This window comes from Barbus barbus, assembly GCF_936440315.1.
Source record: "Barbus barbus genome assembly, chromosome: 23".
Classification (NCBI taxonomy): Eukaryota; Metazoa; Chordata; class Actinopteri; order Cypriniformes; family Cyprinidae; genus Barbus; species Barbus barbus.
In genome coordinates, this window is record NC_136751.1 from 21,867,898 (window position 1) to 21,891,434 (window position 23,537).

At 35.6% G+C, this 23,537-nt stretch overlaps 2 protein-coding genes across 3 annotated transcripts; both read left to right on the plus strand.

Annotated features, from left to right (window-relative positions):
* Window positions 1-337: 337 nt before the first annotated feature.
* Window positions 338-3,921, plus strand: LOC306842808 (uncharacterized protein). The gene is made up of 4 exons (XM_079373884.1): window positions 338-481; window positions 1,333-1,504; window positions 2,681-2,760; window positions 2,886-3,921. Exons 1-4 carry the CDS (start codon window positions 449-451, stop codon window positions 2,970-2,972), a joined length of 372 nt encoding a protein of 123 aa, XP_079230010.1. The 5' UTR covers window positions 338-448; the 3' UTR covers window positions 2,973-3,921.
* A 3,089-nt stretch (window positions 3,922-7,010) lies between these two features.
* LOC306843184 (sodium-dependent neutral amino acid transporter B(0)AT2-like) lies at window positions 7,011-23,375 on the plus strand. 2 transcript variants are annotated; one of them, XM_079374490.1, is made up of 12 exons: window positions 7,011-7,133; window positions 8,385-8,867; window positions 12,399-12,556; window positions 12,722-12,848; window positions 12,996-13,177; window positions 16,857-16,967; window positions 18,013-18,254; window positions 18,376-18,565; window positions 20,099-20,291; window positions 20,626-20,785; window positions 21,461-21,623; window positions 22,133-23,375. In XM_079374490.1, exons 2-12 carry the CDS (start codon window positions 8,561-8,563, stop codon window positions 22,520-22,522), a joined length of 2,223 nt encoding a protein of 740 aa, XP_079230616.1. In that variant the 5' UTR covers window positions 7,011-7,133; window positions 8,385-8,560; the 3' UTR covers window positions 22,523-23,375. The 2 variants fall into 2 exon arrangements, with proteins under 2 accessions (XP_079230616.1, XP_079230617.1); XM_079374491.1 differs by having other exon boundaries at window positions 22,099-23,365.
* The last annotated feature ends 162 nt before the right edge of the window (window positions 23,376-23,537 follow it).

Below are 23,537 nucleotides of genomic sequence, written 5' to 3' on the forward strand. Positions count from 1 at the left end.
CTGAACCGTACACAAGCAAATGACATTTTATTAATTATGCAGAGCATCAAGATAACTTTTAAACAAAGCAAATGTATTATGCCTGTATTTTTAATTGAATTCTAAACTGATATAAGAGCAGTTTAAATTTTTTGTTTTAATTTAGAGTTACAGAATACATGTACTAATCTTTCTTAGCAAAAGTACAATGTAGACAAATTATTTCACGTTTATTTAACATTATGGTGTACTTTTACTTTGCCTCAAAGTTCAAGTGCGCATTTTCGCAGCCGGTCTTCTTTAAATTCGCGTCGTCCAATGGGATTGTAGCCCGCGCGGTCCATATTATGCGCGCGAAGAAGAGAATGTGCTCCGCACCGTCCGTTACAGTTATTCGACGTCATGGCTGCCACACTACAGACGTTGTCGACGGAGGATCTTCTTGAAAAATTGAAAGAAGCTGGAATACATGTCACTGAAGACGAAGCACAGAAATTCAGAGGTAAGTTTAGTTTTAAGTAACGTTACTGTGAAAATCCGTTGGTTCCCTTTCGATTCCTTGACATTGCGTCAATAGCAAGGCCTGAGGTAAACCTTTCTTCGAAAACACTGACCTGACAAAACCAACCCATTGTTATTACATTAAGCATATTATCATTGCAGTTATTTTGTATTCATATTTAGCCAGAAATTAAGATAGCTGCTACAACTTTTCGCATAACTTATATTCTACCGCGAGACAGTGCTCGAGACGCTGATAAAACAGCGGTGAAACGGCCATAGAAACACTTCAAACCCATCGCGTTTTGTGTCAGCTTTTACCACAGATTTATAAACTCAGTTTTCCTGAAGTTTCTTACTACGCTAACGTTAAGTGACCCGTGTTCACTCCGGACGCGAGCGAATGCCTGTCTTGTTTTATTTTAACGCCTCTCATAGTCAGTCTGAAATTATATAATTTACGAATATCATCCGTGTTGACTTAGCAGCTATATCAGTTTTATTTGGTACATAGTTAATTCTAAACGTGAGTCCTAATCATTTGTCCTGCTGATCGAGGCGTAACGTTACGTCGGCATCGAGTCCTTCCATAGACAGCAAGCGCAATTTGTTCACCATTAAGTTAATTATCAAAACCGGTAAACTCGTGAAAGAAGTTTCTAATCTATTGTCATGCGCATCTCGTCAGTAAAGCCGGTTTGATTAGCGGTAAATCTCCATCACCTGCTTTCAGATGGAGCGGCATTTAAATGCACGGAGCCGTAGTTCGCAACAAAGAATATTAGAATCTTTATTTTTATTTTTTAGTGGAAGTGAATGATTAACTTTGTCTTTTTTTTTGTCAATTTTCAGTTGTGTGATGAAGTTGACCGAATGCATTCATCAACTGTCAGTTTAAGTCAGCGCTTCAAGGACGGCTTTACCAGTGTTGTGCCAAAGGTGCTTGAGCTTGTTCAAAGAAATGCTCCATTGGCCAAAGTCTACAAAGAAGCAAGAGAAGAGATGCTTGCAGAAGATCTACCAGGTATTGACCTAAAATGTAGTGGTTTTGTGATCATCCATTTCTGAGCTTTTTTAAAGACTGATAGTCTTGTTAATTAAAAGTATAGGTGCTCAACAAATACATTTGTTGAAAATTTGTGCTTGGTCCATACAATATCTTCATGAGAAACTGATCTTGCAGTGCGCGATGTGACCAATATCTTATAACATGATTGAGTAATTTTATTTCACGATAATGATACGTCACAATATAGTTATTCTTGCTGGAAATAAGTTTAACTAAAGAAGTTCACTTCCAGAACAAAATTTACAGTTAATGTCCCCTTGTCATCCAAGATGTTCATGTCGTAAAGAAATTATGCTTTTGATGATAAACATTTCAGAATTTTTCTCCATAGTGGACTTCTATGGTGCCCATGAGTTTTAACTTCCAAAATGCAGTTTAAATGCAGCTTCAAAAGGCTCAAAACCATCCCAGCTGAGGAAGAGGGTCTTATCTAGCAAAATGATCAGTTATTTATTTTTATTTTTTTTAAATGACAATTTGTATAATTAGCTATATCCCCAGCTATATCATAACTAGTTATATACTTTTTAACCTGAAACACTCGTCTTGATCAGTTTCGCATGAAGATATTGTATGGACCAAGCGCAAATTTTCAACAAATGTATTTGTTGAGCACCTATACTTTTAATTAACAAGACTATCAGCAAAGTTCCTTGATTATTACACCGGAACGAGAGTATAGTTCCTAGCCATATCGGCCTAGAAAATCGCAACTTTTCATTTTCCGTCAGTCTTCGTACACTATGTAAATACAGAAGATTCAAGTTTTAAATAGGAATAATATCGAAACTCTTTGGTAATTTGAGCGAGTTGCTAACAGTCTAATCCGATTCAATGATCTATGCTAAGCTAAGCTAAAAGTGCTATAGCCAGACCCGGAGATCAAATGAATGGATTCGAAAACGGTAAAACTCAACTGTTTAACTGGGGAGTTGGAAAATGTGGGTTAACAAGTGGAGTGTTCCTTCGATCCATTTTATTTTTTATTTTTTTTGACTGAAATATGACTAACAATGAGTAAAGGAAACCACTTATGGGGGGTATAAATGAATATGAAAACAGGCAATTTCTAATATTAAATTATTGAAGTTAGTTGTTTGAGTTCATTTATTTTATTTTATTTTACAATAGATTCTGACTTCCGTGCAGCACTGATTCTGCTGCCCCAGATCTTTAAAGAGAAGGTTGAGAGCTTAATCACACTAGAAGAGGTATGGAACTATTTGTTTAACTATCACTTTGTAATACTCTGATACATGACCAGGTATGTAGTTCTGACAGATGTAGCATTGTTTTACTGATAGAATTTTTCTTGTTTTTTTTTTGCTTTTCACAGTGTGATGCTGATACTCCATACCCAAACATACAGTTGGTAGAAACTGACTGGAATGGCTTTCTCCAAGAGGGTTCAAGTCCTTGTTAAAGTGGATGGTGTGGAGGTGTGCAGGGGACTAGGAGTTGAAGAAGGGATAATTGAGCTACAGCCTAGGACAGATGAAATGCCTCCACCTAGTAGGAACGAGCTTTTGACAAACTTCAAAGAAAATCTCTTCAGTTTCATTCTTAAATGTAGAGAGAAAAAAATCACATTCCACAGACCGTCCGGCAGGAAATAGTGAATGACATAAATTTTTTTATTTTGTTATTTTAAAGAGAATTGTGACTCTTTTATTACTTGCCATCTTCAAAAAAAAATGGGTTCAACATTTTATAATGTCCTGAAATAAGAGAAATGGTACAGTCAAGGGATTTTTTTTTTGAAGAAGCTTCCAAAATTGTTAGCTCTCCACACATGTTAAAAGAACATTGTAAATCTAAGCTTAGGCTGGTTGAAACGGTACATCATATTTTAAAGTTACACTTAATGAAATTAGTACTGTTGGAAAATGATTGCTTTGAAATTCTTGATGTTCAAAACTGGTTTTAGAAAATGTAGAATGCAGTAGAAACATGTACTTAATGCGATTTGTACTGATTTTGAAAAAAAAAAAAAAATTAATATTAAGCTTAATGTTCTTGCTGTTTACAGTTTTATGAAATGTTTTAAAGTTAGTCTAAACAACTTTTTTTCAAAAAGGTGTTCAATGTATGCATCCTGTTATGACGCATTGTGATGGAGCTTAAAGCATTCCTCCTGTGAAAAATGTGAGAATGTAATAGTTTTTAATCTTTAATAAATGTGTGTTTAGGATCAAATGTTTAGGGTATAAAGTTACAATTAATGCTATATGTACTGTTGGAAAAAGATTGCTTTTTCATTGTAAAATTGCGCAATGTATCCTGTTGTGGCATTGTCATAAAGCTAAAAACATTCATCCTGTGATAAATGTCAATTTAATAGTTTTGAATGTTTAATAAATGTGATAAACAGCATTCTGGACTTTTTAATATGCTGGATGAAGTACAAATTTGCCATCAAATGGTACAAAAGGGTTGTCACTGGGGCAGTACCCTTAAAAGGACACATTTGCACCTTTTTTAAAGGTACATAATGGTACCATAGCACTGTAAGGTACAATTTAGTAAGCAGAGGTACATATTTGCCTTTGACAGGTACACACTGCAAGGGTACAGATACGTACCCATGTGAAAGGGTACAACGGGTGTACCCTTGAGGGTACTGCCCCAGTGACAAGCCATTGGACCCCTGAAGGTACAAATTTTGCACATATTTTCTGACAGTGTATCATATTAGCACACAAAGTTTTGGGAAAATACCCGTAAGTTGTGTGAATCATGGTTAACTAAAACTAAAACCTTATAAAAATGTTTTTACTTGTAATGTTTTACACTATTATTATTATTAATGAAATTTTCAAATTTTCATCTAATGTAAAATGTTTCCCACCTCCCTAAACACTGCATGTAAGAACTGGACAAACTAAGTTGTGGCTAAACTCAATTAATTCTGCTTAATCTTACAAAATTGACATGTAATAATTTTTTGTTCACATTAACACCTACTTACTTTAAATTACTAATATTCATTCAAATTCTATGTTAACCAACATTCCACTTCATATATGAATGTTCCCGTTTTCAAAGTCAAACCTACTGAAATCTTTTTGTCTGTTGTATCTCTGTATTTCCTTCTCAATCCTCTGATTATTCCATGACTAAATTGAACCCAAAGGCACAGGCCAATTTTCCTGAGAAAGAAGACTTTGGGACCACACTGAAATTAATCCCCTCATTGTTAAACATGTCCAAGAGCTTGCGAAGGCACCGCTGTCCACTCCAATTCCCACATTAATTCCATTATCTTGGAACATGGACAGTTAAGATATGACAAAAGGTACCGGACAGAGGGAGATAAAAAGGGAGATAGAAAAAACAAATGGGAAAAGAGTATTATCCACCTTTTTCTTCAGAATAAAGGTAACTACAGCATGGGTGGGTTTCAGGAATGCTATGTGAAAAGTGTCAGACTACATTAAATACGGATTCACTCAAAGGTCTTGTGAAAAGCCTCCTATGTTCTTGTGATTGCTGGACACTCATTCAGTCCAGGACTCTTTTAAATATATATATATTTTTTATTCAGATGGATATTTAAAATCTAGAGCTGAATACTATTAATTATCACAATGATACACAGGTAATTAATTGAACTCTTCAACCCAAGATATTGTATTTTGATTTCTCCACAAGTAAGCCCACAAATTTACCATCTGGTATTGATGGGAAAAACAATAGAGCAAAACTTGTGACAGCAGCAAAGCACTGTGTTACCTAATTCATGGCGTAGTTAGCACATTAACTATTTAACAGTTAGGTAGAACAACCTGCCATCTGTGACTGACTGGTGTGTGTTTGTTATCATCACATGCTAAAAACATTCTCAAAATAATGCCCCGGACAAGAGTCATTGGGTGATGTATAATACCTGATTCCGATGCAGTGTTATTTCAGTATTCTAGATTTAGTTCTACTAGTCCATTGTGATGTCTGTAGCATAGTTAGCTTTATGTTTCATCTAATGATGTCATGGATTAAACCTTATCACCAGTGGAAACTGCTCATGTGGCTCATCGCAATGTGCTGAGTGCAATGCAACGTCACACTAAAGTTCCAGGAACATCTGACATTATGATCACCTCCAGCTATCAGCAGAGGAAAATCACATGTCACAAACAGCCATTAGCCTACTGGGAACAACAAAGCCCTTTATTACTTAAAAAGTATTTACATGTTTTTCAATTAGCATATACTACGTAAGCTATCAGAGTCACTTTCCAGAACTTTCACACTCACTGTTCCTCAATGGTGGAAGTGACTTAAAATCTTTAAGAAATGCACAATTTTCTGCAAGCACTTGATGGACCTGCAAACACATTTTCTTTCTATTATACAAGTTATACATTTTAAGAATAAACAAATCATACAAACAAGCTCTTAAAATTAAAAAATGGGCATTTCCCACAAGGAAAATCTATGAAGCCTGATAATTTTTTTTCTGATAAATACTTAAGTCATGCAAGTCATGGCAATCTATTTAATTTACAATGTAAATGTCACTGTTATAGCGCCACCTTTTTGCTAAACAGCAACAAACATTGCAGGCTTCCACAAGTTCTTGCTTTAAGTATACTGAGTTTTATATTTTTACTTTTTAAATTAGTTTTACTTAAAAATAGTGCATGCATTCATTGGTCAACACTAGCCATGTTGATCTCAAACATGTTTTTGACTTCTAGATCATGTCATTGAGCTCAGGTACAATCCTTGGATTGGTCTGCAAAATTTATTTTTCAAAAATTCAAAATGTATGACCGAAAATAAATGGGGGTTTGTGGGTTTAGAACAAGAGCCAAGGCATTAAATACATACCTAGGCTATTTCTATTACCAGTTGCCCATCAATTGTAACCAAGATGTCACAATTAAGTCCTTTTGTTTTCTTTATAGCGCCACCAATAGTGCAATACGCGCATTTGTTTCCTGAGTAGAGGCGCGCGTTTCAGACCTTTATTCCAAATTGTACATGTATACAATTTACAGTTTTATCTGTATATCCAGTTTTAAGGCAAAACAAAATGCATAATAAGATTCCAGACAAAACTGCATTTTTTCAGACAAAAACGTCGTTATTAGACACACATAAGCCCGTGTCATTATCTGAGATTTCAGCCATTATTGTAAAGCTGACGTAAGATTGCATGCACGAGGTTACAATACCGGTACACCCCTAAAAACCAGCTTGTGGGCGCTATAGTGGGATGTACCACTGTTTCATTTAATGGGGGGGATTTAGATTTAAAATAATTTCACAAACATAACAAACGCAATTTAAAGCAAAATGCCATTTAATACTGTCATATTATTTGATGACTTCAAATATATTATATGAATAGCCTACACAAGACACGCCTAGTTCAGTTCTTCAGGGAACTCAAATCAGTTTCCTCTACAATCTCCTGTGGGTCGAACGACACGAATAGACGAGCATCTGCGCCTCCTGCATCATTTACATCAGATTGTGTATGAGCTGTACTTCTATGTGCAAACCATCGAATATAAACCACCGGCAAGTCGAAACAGCCAATTTTAAACGCTAAGCTCATTTCCTTTTGATTCGTTATAAGGTAAGCTGATTTTTTTCTTATTCGATGGTGCTTATTTAACATACGGTGTGATGAGAGAACGGCTGCAGTGAATGATGAAACCTCGCACATGGGTGACAGAGTAAATTTGGGCGGGGGGGTCAAAAATTAAGTTCTTTACAAATGTATATTATATTTATTTTGTAAACAATAATTACCTTTCGCATGAGCGTAATTGCCTATTTTAACTTAAGTCAGTATAATAAAACCGTCTTATAATTTTCCCTAAAATAAGCGGAATTTAAATACGATATACACATATAGACACAATGGCTAGGCTGAAAACAAATGATTGACTTTAGCCTATATTCTTGACATCCTATGCACATGAAGATTTCACGACCTTCTTTTAAAAAATGCCTTTTTTGAATGAGCGAATTTTAAAACATTTTATAGAATTTGTAGTTAAATTTAAGCGTAAATTCAATGACGAAGAGTGTTCTACTGGAGGCTGTATTAAAAGAAAAAGGTGCAGCCTTGAAAGAAATCTATTTATCACATGAGCTGCTACCGAGCATCATTCACATTTGTACACCCATGGTTCAGTATACAATGTACAAACCAGACCTTCTGAGCCACAAAGGATCGACTTAATAATGTTATTCCTATAATGTTGTTTTTTTGCTATCAATTTATTGCGACCTGTTATTCTGGGGCGCTGCGGCCACGTGACTAGAAGGCGCGCTCTTGTCTGTTTGGGTTCGTATGCAAATGAACCGACCTCGTGCTCCAAAGAGGGGCTAAATTATTTAGATGCGAAATATGATCGTGTTCCGAATGATCCAGCTGGCTTGAGTGACATTTAATGTCAAATGGAGTTAGCTGTGAATGCAAGTGATGGTTATTGACAGCCTCCTGCCACGGAAAACACTATGTTGCGCCTTTGCGTTGTGCAATAAATGTGAAATAAAAATAAGTAGGGCCTACTGTATGCGTTTTTTTCTGGTAACAATGGATAAATTGTCTCAACTTCCTGCGATATTCTGGGAATTACACTTGTCTCAGCCATGATACAGTCTAGGGAGAAGGCGCTCTTATTTAGCCAATTAAAAAAACAGTCAAGTCACTCTTAGCGTTGGGATTGACTGATAAGCCTTTAAGGTGGAAGCTTTGATGAAGTGAAATGGAGTCTAGTGAAAGTTATCAAAAAAATCATGCAATTTAGTGACACATTGCATCATGTGAGGGGAATTAACCTGTCTAGTTTCTGTTTCTTTGTTTTTAATCTAACAGGAAACGTCTGTCATGAAAATGAGAAGATAAATATTTCATCAACCCACACTTTCCACTGTCTATTGACTAAATCCCACTCTCTGATCTACTTTTGTACATTTGACCTCAACTTGCCCTGCCCAAACGGATTTCCAAGAACCTCTCCTTCCCCATTGCTAAAAAAAAGACATTTTCAAATGCCCAAAAACAGCAAAACCGTCAAGAGAGAGATTGACGATGACGAAGTTACGGAATGTGTCAAAGATTTGCTCTCCAATGAAGATAACTGTGAGGACTCTTTCAAGAAGAGCTCTCTAATGGTAGGAGATGTTCCACAGAATAAGGAGCAGGATGTTGAGGAGGGCTCAGAGGAGGAGGAGGAGGAAGAGGAAGAAAGGCCTGCCTGGAACAGCAAGCTCCAGTACATCCTTGCACAAGTGGGCTTCTCAGTGGGCCTGGGCAACGTCTGGAGGTTCCCATATTTGTGCCAGAAAAATGGTGGCGGTAGGTTATGATGAATGAATGATATTAATTCAAAATGATCAAGTTAATATATTTGGATTATATTCATATATATAGTAAGTAATTCACCTTGATGAGTAGATCTCTATCTAGATAACTAGATATATAAATAAAACTGAAACAACTCACAATTTCACTCTCAAATATTCTCCATTCATAGATGGATAGAGAGACTGGGCTGTTTCAGTTCATGCTTAGACACAAAGGAAGTACATTTCTAGACTGACAACCTAAAGTCAGACATACGCCTGACACCTCATATGCAAGTTCTCATTATGCATTTCCTTCTTCAAGTCAGTGTATTTTCAGAATCAGGTCTTTCTTGAAAAACACACTATTAAGAGTATTGGCATTTTGGGGTATCATAATTCATATTTTAACTACGCAATACATTTTAAGTCAACAAAGATACACCATAATGAAGTGATGGTTTAGCACTATTTGTGGAAACTCTTCAGGCTAATCAGCTGTAATTTCTTTTGAAACCACAGAAAGTCACTGGAGTAAGAATAGTACCAAAATGACGATCAATAACAAATTAGAATTAGTTGTGTGAGACAGAGATCTAAGTTGCATGGCATTGGAATGAATGGTGTTGCATGTGCAGGATAATCACAGGCTATATTACCCATCTCCGATTATACAAAGCTGTTTAATGTCAAGAGAAAGCAGATTACAGTTCCTTACCCTGAATGACATACATTCGATATGATTACTCATGTCTTTCTCTTTGTTCTCATTATTTCATTTGCAAAAGACACTTTCAGAGTGAGTGAATGAAAGAAACACAGAAGTGAAGCAACCGATGTAATAGTATAGTAATTGTATTGTATACAGTCGTATAGTAGTTTGTGTCAAAGGCCTGTTTGACCACAACCCTGCCATTTCTTACTTTCCAGGTTATAATAAGTGAGTGTAACCACCCTGCTGTGCAGATGAGTAATTAGATTAAATAGGTCACTGTGTGTGGGCCGGGTCTGTCTCTGTCTTTGCCAGGGCAGAGCAACCACATCACTGCACCATCTGTGTGCCATCAATGACAGCACTTTTTGTCTTTAAAGAAACACCCCTACAACATTTTGCTGCCTCAGTCTGCCAGATGTCATCTCACGCGCAACCTGTAGAGTCACCAATTCTTCAACCAGCATCCCACAGTGCCCCAACCTGACCTACATTACAAACCTTAAACAAAATGCAAAAAAAGACATAAAAAAACATTCTACTATTTGAAAGTTAATTGGGCACAAAATCTAAAGAACTTGTTTACAATAAAGTTGCTAAACAGATTAACTGTTAAAACGGTGAAATCATTGATGATACCTTCTTCATTATGTAGCAAAGCCTGGGTTAGATGCAAGCTCCAGAAATTGGATTAAGCCTATATAACAGAGAAAATCAATGGTAAATGGCCTGAACTTGTTCATGACATTTCCCAAAGCCTGGACTATAAGGTTGGCACCCAACAAAAGGGTTATTTTAGTTAACTAAAACAAAACAAATGTTGAAATAAAAGATGCAAATGTTTTGAAATAAAATATACTGAAGTTTACAGAACATTTTGTAAATGATGCTTCAGGTTATGTTCCCAATTGGATGTCTTTAAATACAGTATTACAGATGGTGCTGTTTAAAATCAACACAATTGTATGTGAATCTCAGTAAGTTTCTGTGGGTTAAAGCACATGACTTCAACATGTTGGAGAAGCAGCAGCCCTACAGTACTCTCAAAGCAATGCCATTGTATTGAGGTTGTTCCCATAAGGCACTGGGAAGGAATGTGCTATCCTGTGCCACTGGCAATGCTTGAACAGTTTTGAAATGTCAGTCTCATCCTTCTTTGGCTCTCTGAAACAGTTTAATTCAAGAGAGAAAATATTTGCAAATAATTATAGTGGGTTACCTCATTCATTAATATTTGGTAAAATACTCTACGATTAGACCAGTGTTGTTATTGTTAAATAAAAATAATATTAAAAATGTGTGTCATTAATTGAAATAGAACATAAATATTAGATGAATAAAATAAATTACTTTAAAAAAGTAAAGTAAAAATTTTGCCTTGACAATTTTAAAGTGCTAAAACATTAAAAATTAAATTACAGTAAGTAAAGCTTAGTAAAAAAAAAAAAAATTGGAAATATAAATATAATATTCAAAATATTAGTTTTTCTCAATCGATTTGACATTTCTCTAAACTCAGGTCACTGTTCTCAAAATAGATAACAGTGAGCTGGACACTTTGTAATTATCCTAAACAGATTGTACATTTTCATTCATATCATACAAATTTCAAATCTTGCAAATAATTCTCAAAACAATGTACACAAAACTCAAGTGTTAAGTTAATACAACCGACCAATACTTTAAAATATCTGAATTTTTTTGTCCAAACACAACAAACACAATTCTGTAATTTGTCATTCTATCAAACGAACATGGTATATTTTTAATTGGCCCTAAACTGATAACTATTCGGTTAATTATACACACAACAGAAAATGCCGTTTTCCTAATCGTTTACAGATTTATCACAATTGCTTTACAGAAATAATAAAAGGGAAAGTATACAAAGAGCAAGAACGAATTGGCGAGTTACAATGTCAAAACACTTATAAAGTGTTGTACTATATGATTGCTGACAGTACAGATTTATAGTCCTCCTAGGACAACTTCTGTTATTTACTGTAAATGTCCAGAATTTAAGTCTGAGAACATTCAGGTGGGCAATCAAGATTATTTTGAATGGAACAGCAGCATTGTTGACATGGTGGTCCAGAACAACACCACCAGCCACAAATGAAGAGGTCTGTGGAGATGTTTAGACAGGAGCTTGTCAAGCATAGATTTAACCTTACATTTCTTCTCCTATGATGCAAGTGCAGCTAATATGTAGTGTAAAATAAAATGCAAAGAAATTCTCTTCCAGATGTAAATGAAAGGCAAGATCAATAATTCAGGATAATTCATGTATACAGCAAACACACACGTGTGTGTGAATAATACAGTAGTGGCCAAAATGACTAGAACACTATATTTTCAGCTAAATTCCACCACTGTGCTGTAAAAGACTCATCTGTAGTTATCAGGAAAGTTTGTTTGCAGTTCTTGCTGCTAAAGGTGCATAAACAGATTTTAAGTTTAAAGGGGCAATTTGTTTTTTCTCATGGGTGATAGCAGGTGTTGGATAACAATTTTTATTTAGCTTAGATATACACAATATATCAACTCCCTGTTGAAGAATTGCAATAAACATGTATTTTCATTAGCGTATTTGTGCATCTACAGCGGAATAAGCATAAAACCAAGATAAAAACAATTTTGTTTATTTAGGTAAGATATATGACACCTATATAAAATGAAGACCTTGAAGAATGTTTGATCATTATGAGTAATTGCATTTACATACTGTTACTTGTAGCATGAATATACTGTATCTTGCATATCTGAAGGCCTGTGCATACCAGTTTGGTTCCTAAATAAATAGGGCCATAACCATAAGTTCTCCTTTTGTAGGAGCGTATCTGGTTCCCTACCTCATTCTGCTAGTGGTGATAGGGATTCCCCTCTTTTTCCTGGAGCTAGCAGTGGGCCAGCGCATCCGAAGAGGAAGTATTGGGGTGTGGAACTACATCAGCCCACGTCTGGGTGGCATCGGCTTCGCCAGCTGTTTGGTAAAGATCAGTGCTTTTATAAGGATGTTCCATACTTCAAGTGCACTATATAAAAATAACCAAAAGTCGGATACTGTCTTTGCTCAGGAGAAAGGCAACTAATTAAATCACTTAAAGAGTAGATGCTGTAGCCCATACATTTGACTGCATTCTCTGTTATTGCAGGTGTGCTTTTTTGTGGCTCTTTACTACAATGTCATCATCAGTTGGAGTCTCTTCTACTTCTCACAATCCTTCCAGCAGCCTCTTCCTTGGCACGAGTGTCCCCTGGTCAAAAACAAAACTAATACATGTAAGAAAACTTAAAGAAGAACAGGAAATTACACTTTGAATTTTTAAAATCCATTCATTTAGGCAGAAACTAACACATTTACTGAACAACTTTTCTGATCAATCTTAAGATGCTGTACACGATTGTAAGTTTCATGTTATTGTTTAGATGTCGAACCAGAGTGTGAGAAAAGTTCAGCAACTACATACTACTGGTATCGTGTGGCCTTGGACATCTCTGATTCCATCTCTGAGAGCGGAGGACTTAACTGGAGGATGACTTTGTGCCTGCTGGCTGCTTGGACCATGGTGTGTCTTGCTATGATGAAGGGTATCCAGTCTTCTGGAAAGGTAAGAGAAGTGTTTTGTATTTTGTTCTAAGAAAGTTTGCCTTTGGCCACACAGTAAATGCCAGCTATGGCCTTAAGGGATGTCTTAAAAGCAACACAGAGAGAAAAACTGACCTTCAGACTGATCCTTCCTATGTCAGTGAGAACCATTGGCCTCTCATGTGATCCATGCCTGCATGACGTTGCGAAACGTGATGCAGCATCCATACGGATAAGACCACATGTGGTACTCTGGCATCTGTGTGCTTCTGACCCAGCTCACTTTAGACAGCTGATGGTTTTCTCAAATCATATGAGTACTGAAACTTTCTTAAAGGAATAGTTCACACAAAAATGAAAATTTGCTTAATATTTACACACCCTCAAGCCATCCAAGATGTAGATGAGTTTGCTTCTTCATCAGAACAGATTTAGAGAAATTTAGCATTACATCACTTGTTCACCAATGGATCCTCTATAGTGAATGGGTGCCATCAGAATGAGAGTCCAAACAGCTGAAAAAAACATCAAATTAATCCAAGAGTAATCCACACAATTTAAATCCATCACTTAACATCTTGTGAATTAAAAAGCTGTGAGTTTGTAAGAAACAAATCCATCTATGGTAATGCTAAACGTTAAATGCTAAATTTCTACAAATCCCTCTTCGAATTTGTTCTGTTGAAGAAACAAATTCATCCAAATTTTGGATGGCTGGAGGGTGAGAAACTTCTCAGCATATTTAAATTTTTGGGTGAACTATTCCTTTAAAAGGCAGTTAAAACAACAGGTTGAGGGGGTTCATTTTTTTTAAAGCATCATTTTTTACAGTGGCCCAGTAGTGCACAACACAACGAAATTAGCACAACACAACGGCAACAAGTCACAACACAACAAAAGTACCAGCAGAAACAAGCCACAACACAACGAAATTAGCACAACACAATGGAAACAAGCCTCAACACAACGAAATCAGCACAACACAGCGGAAACAAGCCACAACGCAACGAAACTAGCACCACACAATGGAAACATGCTGCAACATAATGAAATTAGCACAACACAATGGAAACAAGTCGCAACACAATAAAATTAGCACAACACAATGGAAACAATCCACAACACAACGAAACTGGTCCTATGCATTGTGTTGTGGCAATTTCGTTGTCTTGAAGATTCAGTTGTGTTATGCACTACTGGGCCACCGTACATTTTACATATTTTTAAAGTGTATATATTAAAAGAAAACATAAAATGGTTCAGCAATTACACAAAAATTACTTGATGTGTTCTCATGATAGATAAAGGTTTCTGATAAACATTTAATATATTCCCAGCAAAAGGGATAGCAGATGTATTCCTACTGTTTAAGTGTGGCCCCCTCAGTCAGTAAGGATATTATAGCATAGGATATAGTATACTGTACTCTGCAGGGGATAAGGACAGTCTTTGAAGCTTAATCTGGGATTTACCTCACAAAGGAATACCAGTGTCTCATTCAACATTCACAGAAAAAAAAAAAATAGTGCACAGTGCCATTCTTTTCACTTTTTTGTAATTTTGTGTGCACACATAGCATGGCAATGGTGTTTGCCATGCTTTTATGTGCACCATCTCCATTCACAGTTCTGTGGCACAGCACCAAATAACCATACTCAGCTACAATTATTGGTGATTGAGGATGCTGTACTGTAGAATTACAGCTGTGTTTGCAGGAAGAGGGGCTGATTGATTTAATGGATCTTTGTAAAACCTTCGTGATGCTTCATTTTTGGGAAGCCACAGAGAATGTTTCTTTTAAGCCTCGAAGCTGTGGGATAGTTAAACTTTAAGCTTTGTTCTTACTCTTTAAGACTGGTCCACCCTTGATGAATCAGAGATGAGTCAGTAGCCTTTTCAGCATCATGATCATACAGTAAAAGCAAGATCAAAGGAAGCCAATAATAATGTCAATCATCTATGTGATTCTTTCTGTTTACTTTAAAAAGTGTTTTTCAACTTAAATTTGTTGAACCTACGTTAATATGTGAATGTCACATAACATGTCAGCGCATGATTCTAGCAATTTGAAAGTCATAGGTTCGATTCCCAGGAATGCATAAACTGAACAAATGCAATATAAATCACTTTAAATAAAAATGACTGGCAAATGCATTAATGTGAGTGTAGAACAGTGCTTACTGTGTCATCGTAAACAGTCTGTCCATTCTTGTAGAAGTTTTCATGATCAACTAAACATGACTGTTTAGTGCAAAAACTTTAGTAAGTGGATCTCAGGGAAAATACACAATAAAAAAACTAATAATATGAACCCATTTAAAATGTGTCCATAAAATAAATTATACATGGATTAAGCTAGTTATTAAGTGCTGACATTATAATTCTTGTTAAGTAGACAATTATGAAATTATGTTTGGGGTGTGACTGCATGACTTTAGTAAACTCTTAAAAAGAGAAGCAACCGTTCCCAGTAGCGCTGGATTCTCAGTCATACCAGGTTTAATGTAGTATATTTATTTATTCATTTAGCCTTTAATCCAAAGTGACTTAAGTACTAGTTTAGTATTATATATTTGTTATCTATATACTGTTATTATAGTATTTAATAATATTTTGAATTAGTTTTTATTTTTATATTTTCAGTTTTCATCTGAAGTTTAGTTTTAGAAATATTATTTTTGTCTTTAGTTTGTCTGTTTTTGTTATTATCATTTTTATATTTCTAAAAAGCTTTAATTTTGGGGTTTTAGTAAGTTTTGTACTTAAACTTATTTACTTAAGTTATTATTATTCAGTTATTTACTTCAATTTTTAAGTTAAACAAATGTATCTAATATTTATATTTGATTTGATTTGAACTTTATTTCAATTTCTGAAAACAATTTTTCAGTAGTTTTCGTTAAAATTTTAGTTAACTGTAACAGCATAACAGTCACAAATGAACAATGCAATAATTTAACAGCTCTATTTCTTTTGATGGACATGTTTTGAGAAAAAAAGCCTTTGGTTACAATATTCCTTAACAAACAATCGGCATTATCATCTTCATTCTGTAGATGACTATCCTTGTATTTTCAAGATAAGCTCTAGACACTTAAGTCTAGGCTTTGTTCGGACAGGCAGCAAAAATAATATATCTGACTCAAATGCATTTAGTTGCACTCTGAAAAATAAAGTATCACACATTATAGAAACTACATGATATGCAATAGGTTTGGAAATATGTTTCAGTCTGATCGGACTGGCCAGATCAGATTTCAGATTTCATCTGGGAAGTAACATGCATCATACAGTAGTGTCTGCAGCTATTTCTCAATTCACTCATTTATAATCACATGTGGCATTCAGGCTAGATAGACAGTTAATAGATGCCTTAACTATACCATTTGACTGTTTGAACAAACAGATCTGATTTCATCACTTTCAAAATTATGGCCTCTCAAGGTATGAAAATGTAACAAATGTAAAGGTTTGAAAACAAATCACAAGTGGATGCACTGTGCACTTGGATGCACAATTGGTCGACTCGGCAAAGTCAGCAAGTGAGGGCACTTTTCTGCCATCTATGTGATGAAAATGATTTTACAGTTCAAGAAATAGTAGCATAGAGAAAAACATGCAAATGACTGTTCATAATAAGTCACTGGCCTTCTTTGTGATATTGCAGACATTTTTTGATAATTGGTTATGTCTAATTACAGGTGATGTACTTCAGCTCTCTGTTCCCATATGTTGTGCTTATTTGTTTCCTGGCTCGTGCTTTCCTGCTCAAGGGTTCTGTTGACGGCATCATCCACATGTTTACACCAAAGGTAAGACCCTAAAGAACACGATCTGTGTATGTGTGAGCAGATGACACATTACGACAATGGTTAGACCAATTTACTCTACATGCTCTGGTTCATACAGCAGCAATTAATCCACTTTATTGAGAATTATGGTAATCGTCCATTACTAATTCCCATGTGTATCCGTCGTCTCAGTCCGGTGGAGACCAGTAGATGTATCTATGGAAACAATACCCCAGCCAGATTTCCCAGCATGCATTTGTGATGTGACTCGACAGAAGTGAATTGACTCTTCCGTCAGCACAGACTGAAACGCAGCAGTCTTGTTGTGCCCGCTATTTTACACAATACACATCCAACACGCAGACACAAGAAGTGCTCACATTTCTCCTCAGTGCAAGGGGCTATCAATGTGTCCCTTGTTGTGCTATGTGTCGCTTCAGAGTCTTATCAGTGGGTGGTTTGTGTAGCACACAACTAAATGATAGTATGTAGCCTTCTACTGCTTTAGAATAGTACTGCTACTGCGTTAAAAACAATGATAATTCGAACAGAGCCATTACAAAAACTACACTGTAGCTGAAATGTGGGGAGAAAAGGCCATAATTTGTTCATTAAATGTTTTTAATTTTTATTATTAGCTGATAGTTGAGTTATATTTAAAGAGATTTTGTATTTTGTTCCAAACCTGTGTGCACTTCCATTATATGGACAAAAAAAGAAGTAATTAAAAAAAAAATATATGCTTTTATGTTGCATAAAGTCCATTAGTCATGGTGTTACAAAGTATATACTATTTTATTTATTTATTTATTTTTAAGTTCTCATATTAATAAATTTTTAATATGTTCATATGTTAAAAAATGTGGTGTAGCCCAATGTTTCAAGTAGCAATCAATCTATATATTGGTCAGTATGATTAAAAAAAATTTCCACTTTGAGATTACCAGTTTAAGACATTAATCATAGCCAGATTAATAAATTTTCATATGTTTTCAGATACTTAAAGCGAAACGCATATCACTGCATCCAACTGTGACAAGTAATAAACTACAGTATCTTCTTACAGCTGGAAATCATGCTGGAACCCAAAGTGTGGCGTGAAGCTGCCACACAGGTCTTTTTTGCTCTGGGTCTTGGTTTCGGTGGTGTTATCGCCTTCTCCAGCTACAACAAGCGAGACAACAACTGCCATTTCGACGCTGTGCTGGTCTCCTTCATTAACTTCTTTACCTCAGTGTTGGCCACTCTGGTCGTGTTCGCTGTACTGGGCTTCAAAGCTAACATCATGAATGCCAAATGTGTGGAAATGTAAGTTCAAAACAAATTAACCTTAAGAAGCAGTTTAGTAGAAAATATTCAGAATAATAATAAATACACTTGCTGTTCATAAATGACCTGTAGTTGACTTTCTTGTTTTAATGTATCTTAGGAACACAAAGAAGATCATTGGTTTCCTTGGAAAAGAAATCAATCCAAGTTTGATCCCACACCATATTAACTTCAGTAATGTTAGCCCTGAGGACTACCAGCAAATGACCAACATTATCCGGGGCGTGATGGAAAACGATTACCCACACCTAGGTTTAGATACCTGTGACATCAAAGAAGAGCTGAACAAGGTGAGGAGGAGCTTAAAGTAAACTGATACACCTTGGGGAAACCTAAGAGACAACTGATATACACAAACTTTCCATGGAATACAAGCCCGGTAGCTATGTTCTCACTCCAGTCATTTGTTTTGAAAGTTAATACAACATCAAAAGAGCACTATCCATCAAAATGTGTTAAAACTCATAATCCATAGTGGCTTGAATTAATTTCTTTTATGAACTCCAATTATTTTTCAATTTGACAAGGTTTTCAAATGTCAAAAGGAATAACCCCAAGAAAATGTAAAATCAATGATATTTGTAAATTAATTAAATATATAAATAAATTTGAAAATTATTTACACTACCGATTAGAAGTTTGGGGTCAGCACAATTAATACAAATTAATATTTTTATTAGGCAAGGATGCATTGAATTGATCAAAGACTTCTATTTCAAATTAATGCTGTTCTTTTGAACTTCCATCAAATAATACTTGTAAAAAAAAGAAAATAAAAATATTAAGCAGTACTACTGTTTTCAAAATTTATTTGTGTTTCTTGAGCACAAAATTATCATATTAGAATGATTTTGAAGAATCATGTGACACTCGAGACTGGAGGTAAGGTGTGTGTGTGTATATACAGTATATATATATATATATATATATATATATAATAAAATGTGACATTCTGTAGTTTTGTCTCATATTCATTTTTTAATCATATTTGTAAATGTCTTGACTCCACAGCCAACAGAGCAATTTTGTCTTTACTGTTCCGATATCATTGGAGGGCACTGTATATATATATATATATATATATATATATATAGTAGACAACATTGTAGAAAAATATCTATTAAAAAACCCACAAACAGATGCAAAATGTTTTTAAAAATCAAGAGTTTTTGACCACAATAAAGTAAACTTCAGAGGAAGTAGTTTAGTGGCCAATAAAGAAGAAGACAGAGGTTTTCTGCTGTGCTGTTATGGAAAGAGGTGTGTGGGTGATCAAGAAACACCGCATGTTGAAACAAACGGAAATAAATGCGGTACGTGTTGGCTGAGGCAAGGCCATAATGAGATTAACCACATACACACTTACGAGAACCGTCACAGGCTGTAGTCTTCTAGAATACGAGGCTCTTTCTTTACACAGTCACCTCACTCCTGCTGCTTTGATGCGTTTTCTTTTATTCAAATCTATTTTTTCACTTCCTGCTAGTTTCGAGGTAAACCCTTTCACAAAAACCTGCTGAATAATTGATGCAGTGGCATCAAGCAAAATACAGCATTTATCAGTACAGAATAATTGCTGTATTAGCAATCTAATGTTAATGTTTTGGCATTTAAACATCACAATTTAAAAGACCTAAGCTATATGATTAAGTAAATTTCACTTTTTCTGAATAAATGTGATGTTTGCCAGAGCAAAACAAGTCAAGCCTTGTCCTTGTACTCGTCCAGGTTTTTACAAATCAAACATTACCTTTGTATTCATATGTGTTTTTACATGTTTTTGAATGCATGCTAAAATCCTACCTTCATCTTTCTCCTCACAGGCTGTGCAGGGCACAGGCTTGGCCTTCATTGCCTTCACTGAAGCCATGACCCATTTCCCAGCCTCGCCCTTTTGGTCTGTCATGTTCTTCCTAATGTTGGTCAATCTGGGGCTGGGCAGCATGTTTGGCACTATCCAGGGCATCCTCACCCCCATCGTGGACACCTTCAAAGTACGCAAGGAGTACCTTACAGGTCAGCCAAAGCCAAAAGTTCTTAATTCTGCTATATGGAGAAAAGGAAACATCCTTTACTTTGTTTGTTTGCCTATTTGTATGAATTTTTAGGTTTAGCCAAACTATTCCTCGGGCCATGCTATAGTCAGTGGTGGAAAGGTACTTTCAAAGACTATTCAAAAATGAATAAATAATAACAATATAATCAAATACTAATATGATGTCTAAGTCAAGACAAGAACATTCTCAAAGAAAAAATCCAATAAAAAAGACTCTACCATTCAAAATTTCGACTCTTGGTTTCTGATAATCCTTTGTCTCACAAATATTATTTTTCTCTGCTTTCTTTACAGTTGGTTGCTGTGTACTTGCCTTCTTTATTGGTTTAATATTTGTCCAGCGATCTGGGAACTACTTTGTAGCCATGTTTGATGACTATTCTGCAACTCTGCCTCTCCTCATCGTTGTTCTTCTGGAGAACATTGCTGTGGCCTGGGTTTACGGCACCGACAAGTACGTTACGCACTCTTCCTCTATTAGAGAGCTTACAGCGCCCTCTGGTGACATGAGCGTCATATTGCTATGAAGATTATTTGTTTTCAACCGTAATTGAATTCAATTTATGATCACATTCCAACCAAAGAAAAATGAAATTATAATTAAATTATAATAAAAAAAAATAAAAAAACCTTTAGACTGCTTAACAACACAATTAATTGACACATCTCTGACTGAATCATCATGATTGAAACTCAGAGAAAAAGGCCAATATGCAATTTGAAAGTTTAATACATCTGAAAAAAATATTGTAAGATATAAAAAAAAAAGAGCTAAAAATAGGGCATGCAGTTTTGTTTAGAGAGAAATACATTCCATTCAGACATTATTTTGTAGATTATTTGTGTTATTTGTAGTTTTTTTAATAAACTTAAAACTTAAGTAATCATAAAAAGTAACGAAAAAAAGTTAATAGAATGCTTTTACAAGACAATTAAAAATTATATTATATAAAGTTATATTACATACACAATAAATTGAAATAGCAATAAAATAGCAATCACAATAATTATTTACAAAAGCTTAATACAATTAACAAATCTTGAAACAAACTGAATTAAGCAGCAACTGTAATCTAATTTGCAGTGATTGTGGCATTGATGCATCTCTGTCTCCTGTGGGTTCATTCAGGTTCTTTGAGGATCTAAAGGACATGCTTGGTTTCACTCCATACCGCTATTATTACTATATGTGGAAGTTTATCACTCCAGTGCTGCTGCTGGGTCTTCTGGCCGCAAGCATCATTCAGCTGGGACTGTCGCCACCAAGCTACAGCGCATGGAGCCAGCAACTGGTGGGTAATCTCGAATGAATCTCTGAGAAAAGAGGCCAGTCTGCAATTTAAAAGTTTAATTATTAAGACACAATATCAGAAACATGTTTTTATCTTAAAATATGGCCATACTTTTCATGTTTTGCTCAGAGAGGAACAATCAGACTCCATTCAGCCTTTGTTTTGTAGATTATTTCACCTATAGTAGACAACATTTGAAGTGGATCAAAAAATTTCATCAAAGTTGTTCTAAGACAAGAACGCATTTTGGTTTTAGGACAACTTTGATGAAAGGGTTTGATCCACTTCAAATGTTGACTAGTGTAGAGGTGTTCTATTTTTTGTATAATCCCATGCAACATTTATTTAAAAAAAATGCTATTAAACATTTAAAAGTCAAAATTTTGGGGTGAATTATTCCATTAAGCCTGCGTCAGTTCTAAGGCCTTTAATCCAGTTTTACCACAGGACTAAAGTGGAATTATTCCTTTGCCAGAGTAATCCAATTGCACTGTCTGTTGCACTGTCAGGCTCAAGAACAGTCTCTCAGCTATCCGCCCTGGGGCCTGGCTGTCTGCATCTCACTGGTGGTCACCGCCATCCTCCCTGTGCCTGTGGTTTTTATTCTGCGCTGTCTGAACATCATCGACGAGAATGCTGGAGGCCTGTCTACTGTCTCCTATAAAAAAGGCCGCATTATAAAAGACACTGCTTGTAGGAACAGAGAAGACGACGAAGACAACGCAAGTCTTCTCAATGCGAAGACACCGAGCGAAGCCCCGTCCCCCATGCCAGCCAATTACCGGAAGCAGAGCGGACCTGCTTCGGGCGCAGACGTCATGCTCAACGGTAGCTGCAGCACTGGATACATAATGCCGAATATTACAGACATTCCAGATATGCCCGAATCTGATTTGTGAGGACCTGTTCAGCCTCATCTGTAACTGTGAGGACCAGTATCATTTCATTTGCCCTGTAAGTATCTCTTCATCGAGCTCCAGGCCTTCAAATATCAATCACCTGAGTAACCAATCATGATTCATTGAGTGGGAATGGAAACAGACAGCATCTCCTAACAGCCATCTTCATTTCACACTGGTCCAGTACAAAAGTTTCAACATTTCTAATTGTATTATATGTGTAGCTAGCACTAACGCCCATACCCCCCATCCCAACCCATTGCCCCAACTGTTGCACGCACTTATCTTCCTCTGTAGGGGCCTGTAGACCCCTGGTTTATGCTCTAGTGTAGAATGGCTATTTGTACAAACCGATAATGTTGCAAGTCAGGACAGCTACTGTCCACAAAAATCGAGATTAGAAGCAGCTTTGGAAAAGTTTAGAATGTTAATGTATGCGTAAAATGTGGAAAACATGCAATAGTTTTCTTTTGGATGTATTTTAATCATTGTACATCGGTGTATGGATTGCATTTAATACAACCCTAACTCATTGTTCGAAAATGTGTGCCTAATTCATTCTAAAAATGTTAATAGAATACAAGGCTTGAATGTTGTACATTTAAGGTATTCTGTAAATATATTATGAATAAATTTATTCAAATATAGTTTGGAATACAGATCATGTTTTGGTAAGAAGTGCTTAAAAATCCAGTACGCTGACTTTTGTTTGATTGTATGTTTGCTGATGTGCTATCATTGTAAGGAGTCTTGAGACTCCTCCCTCTTCCTGTAAATATTTTTTCATGAATTTGCTCAATGACGCAGTATTTCCTTTCAATATTGAGATTAAAACATAAAACGATTCAGACACGCTGTTTGGCTTTACTACTTTGTTGCACTCCACAATAACATGACATGAAATAAAATGAGCACCTTTAAAGATGAATTTAAAATGGGGGTTAGAGGATGGCAAAGGTTTTGGCCATTATTCATCCATTATCAAAAAAAAAAAAAAAAAAAATATATATATATA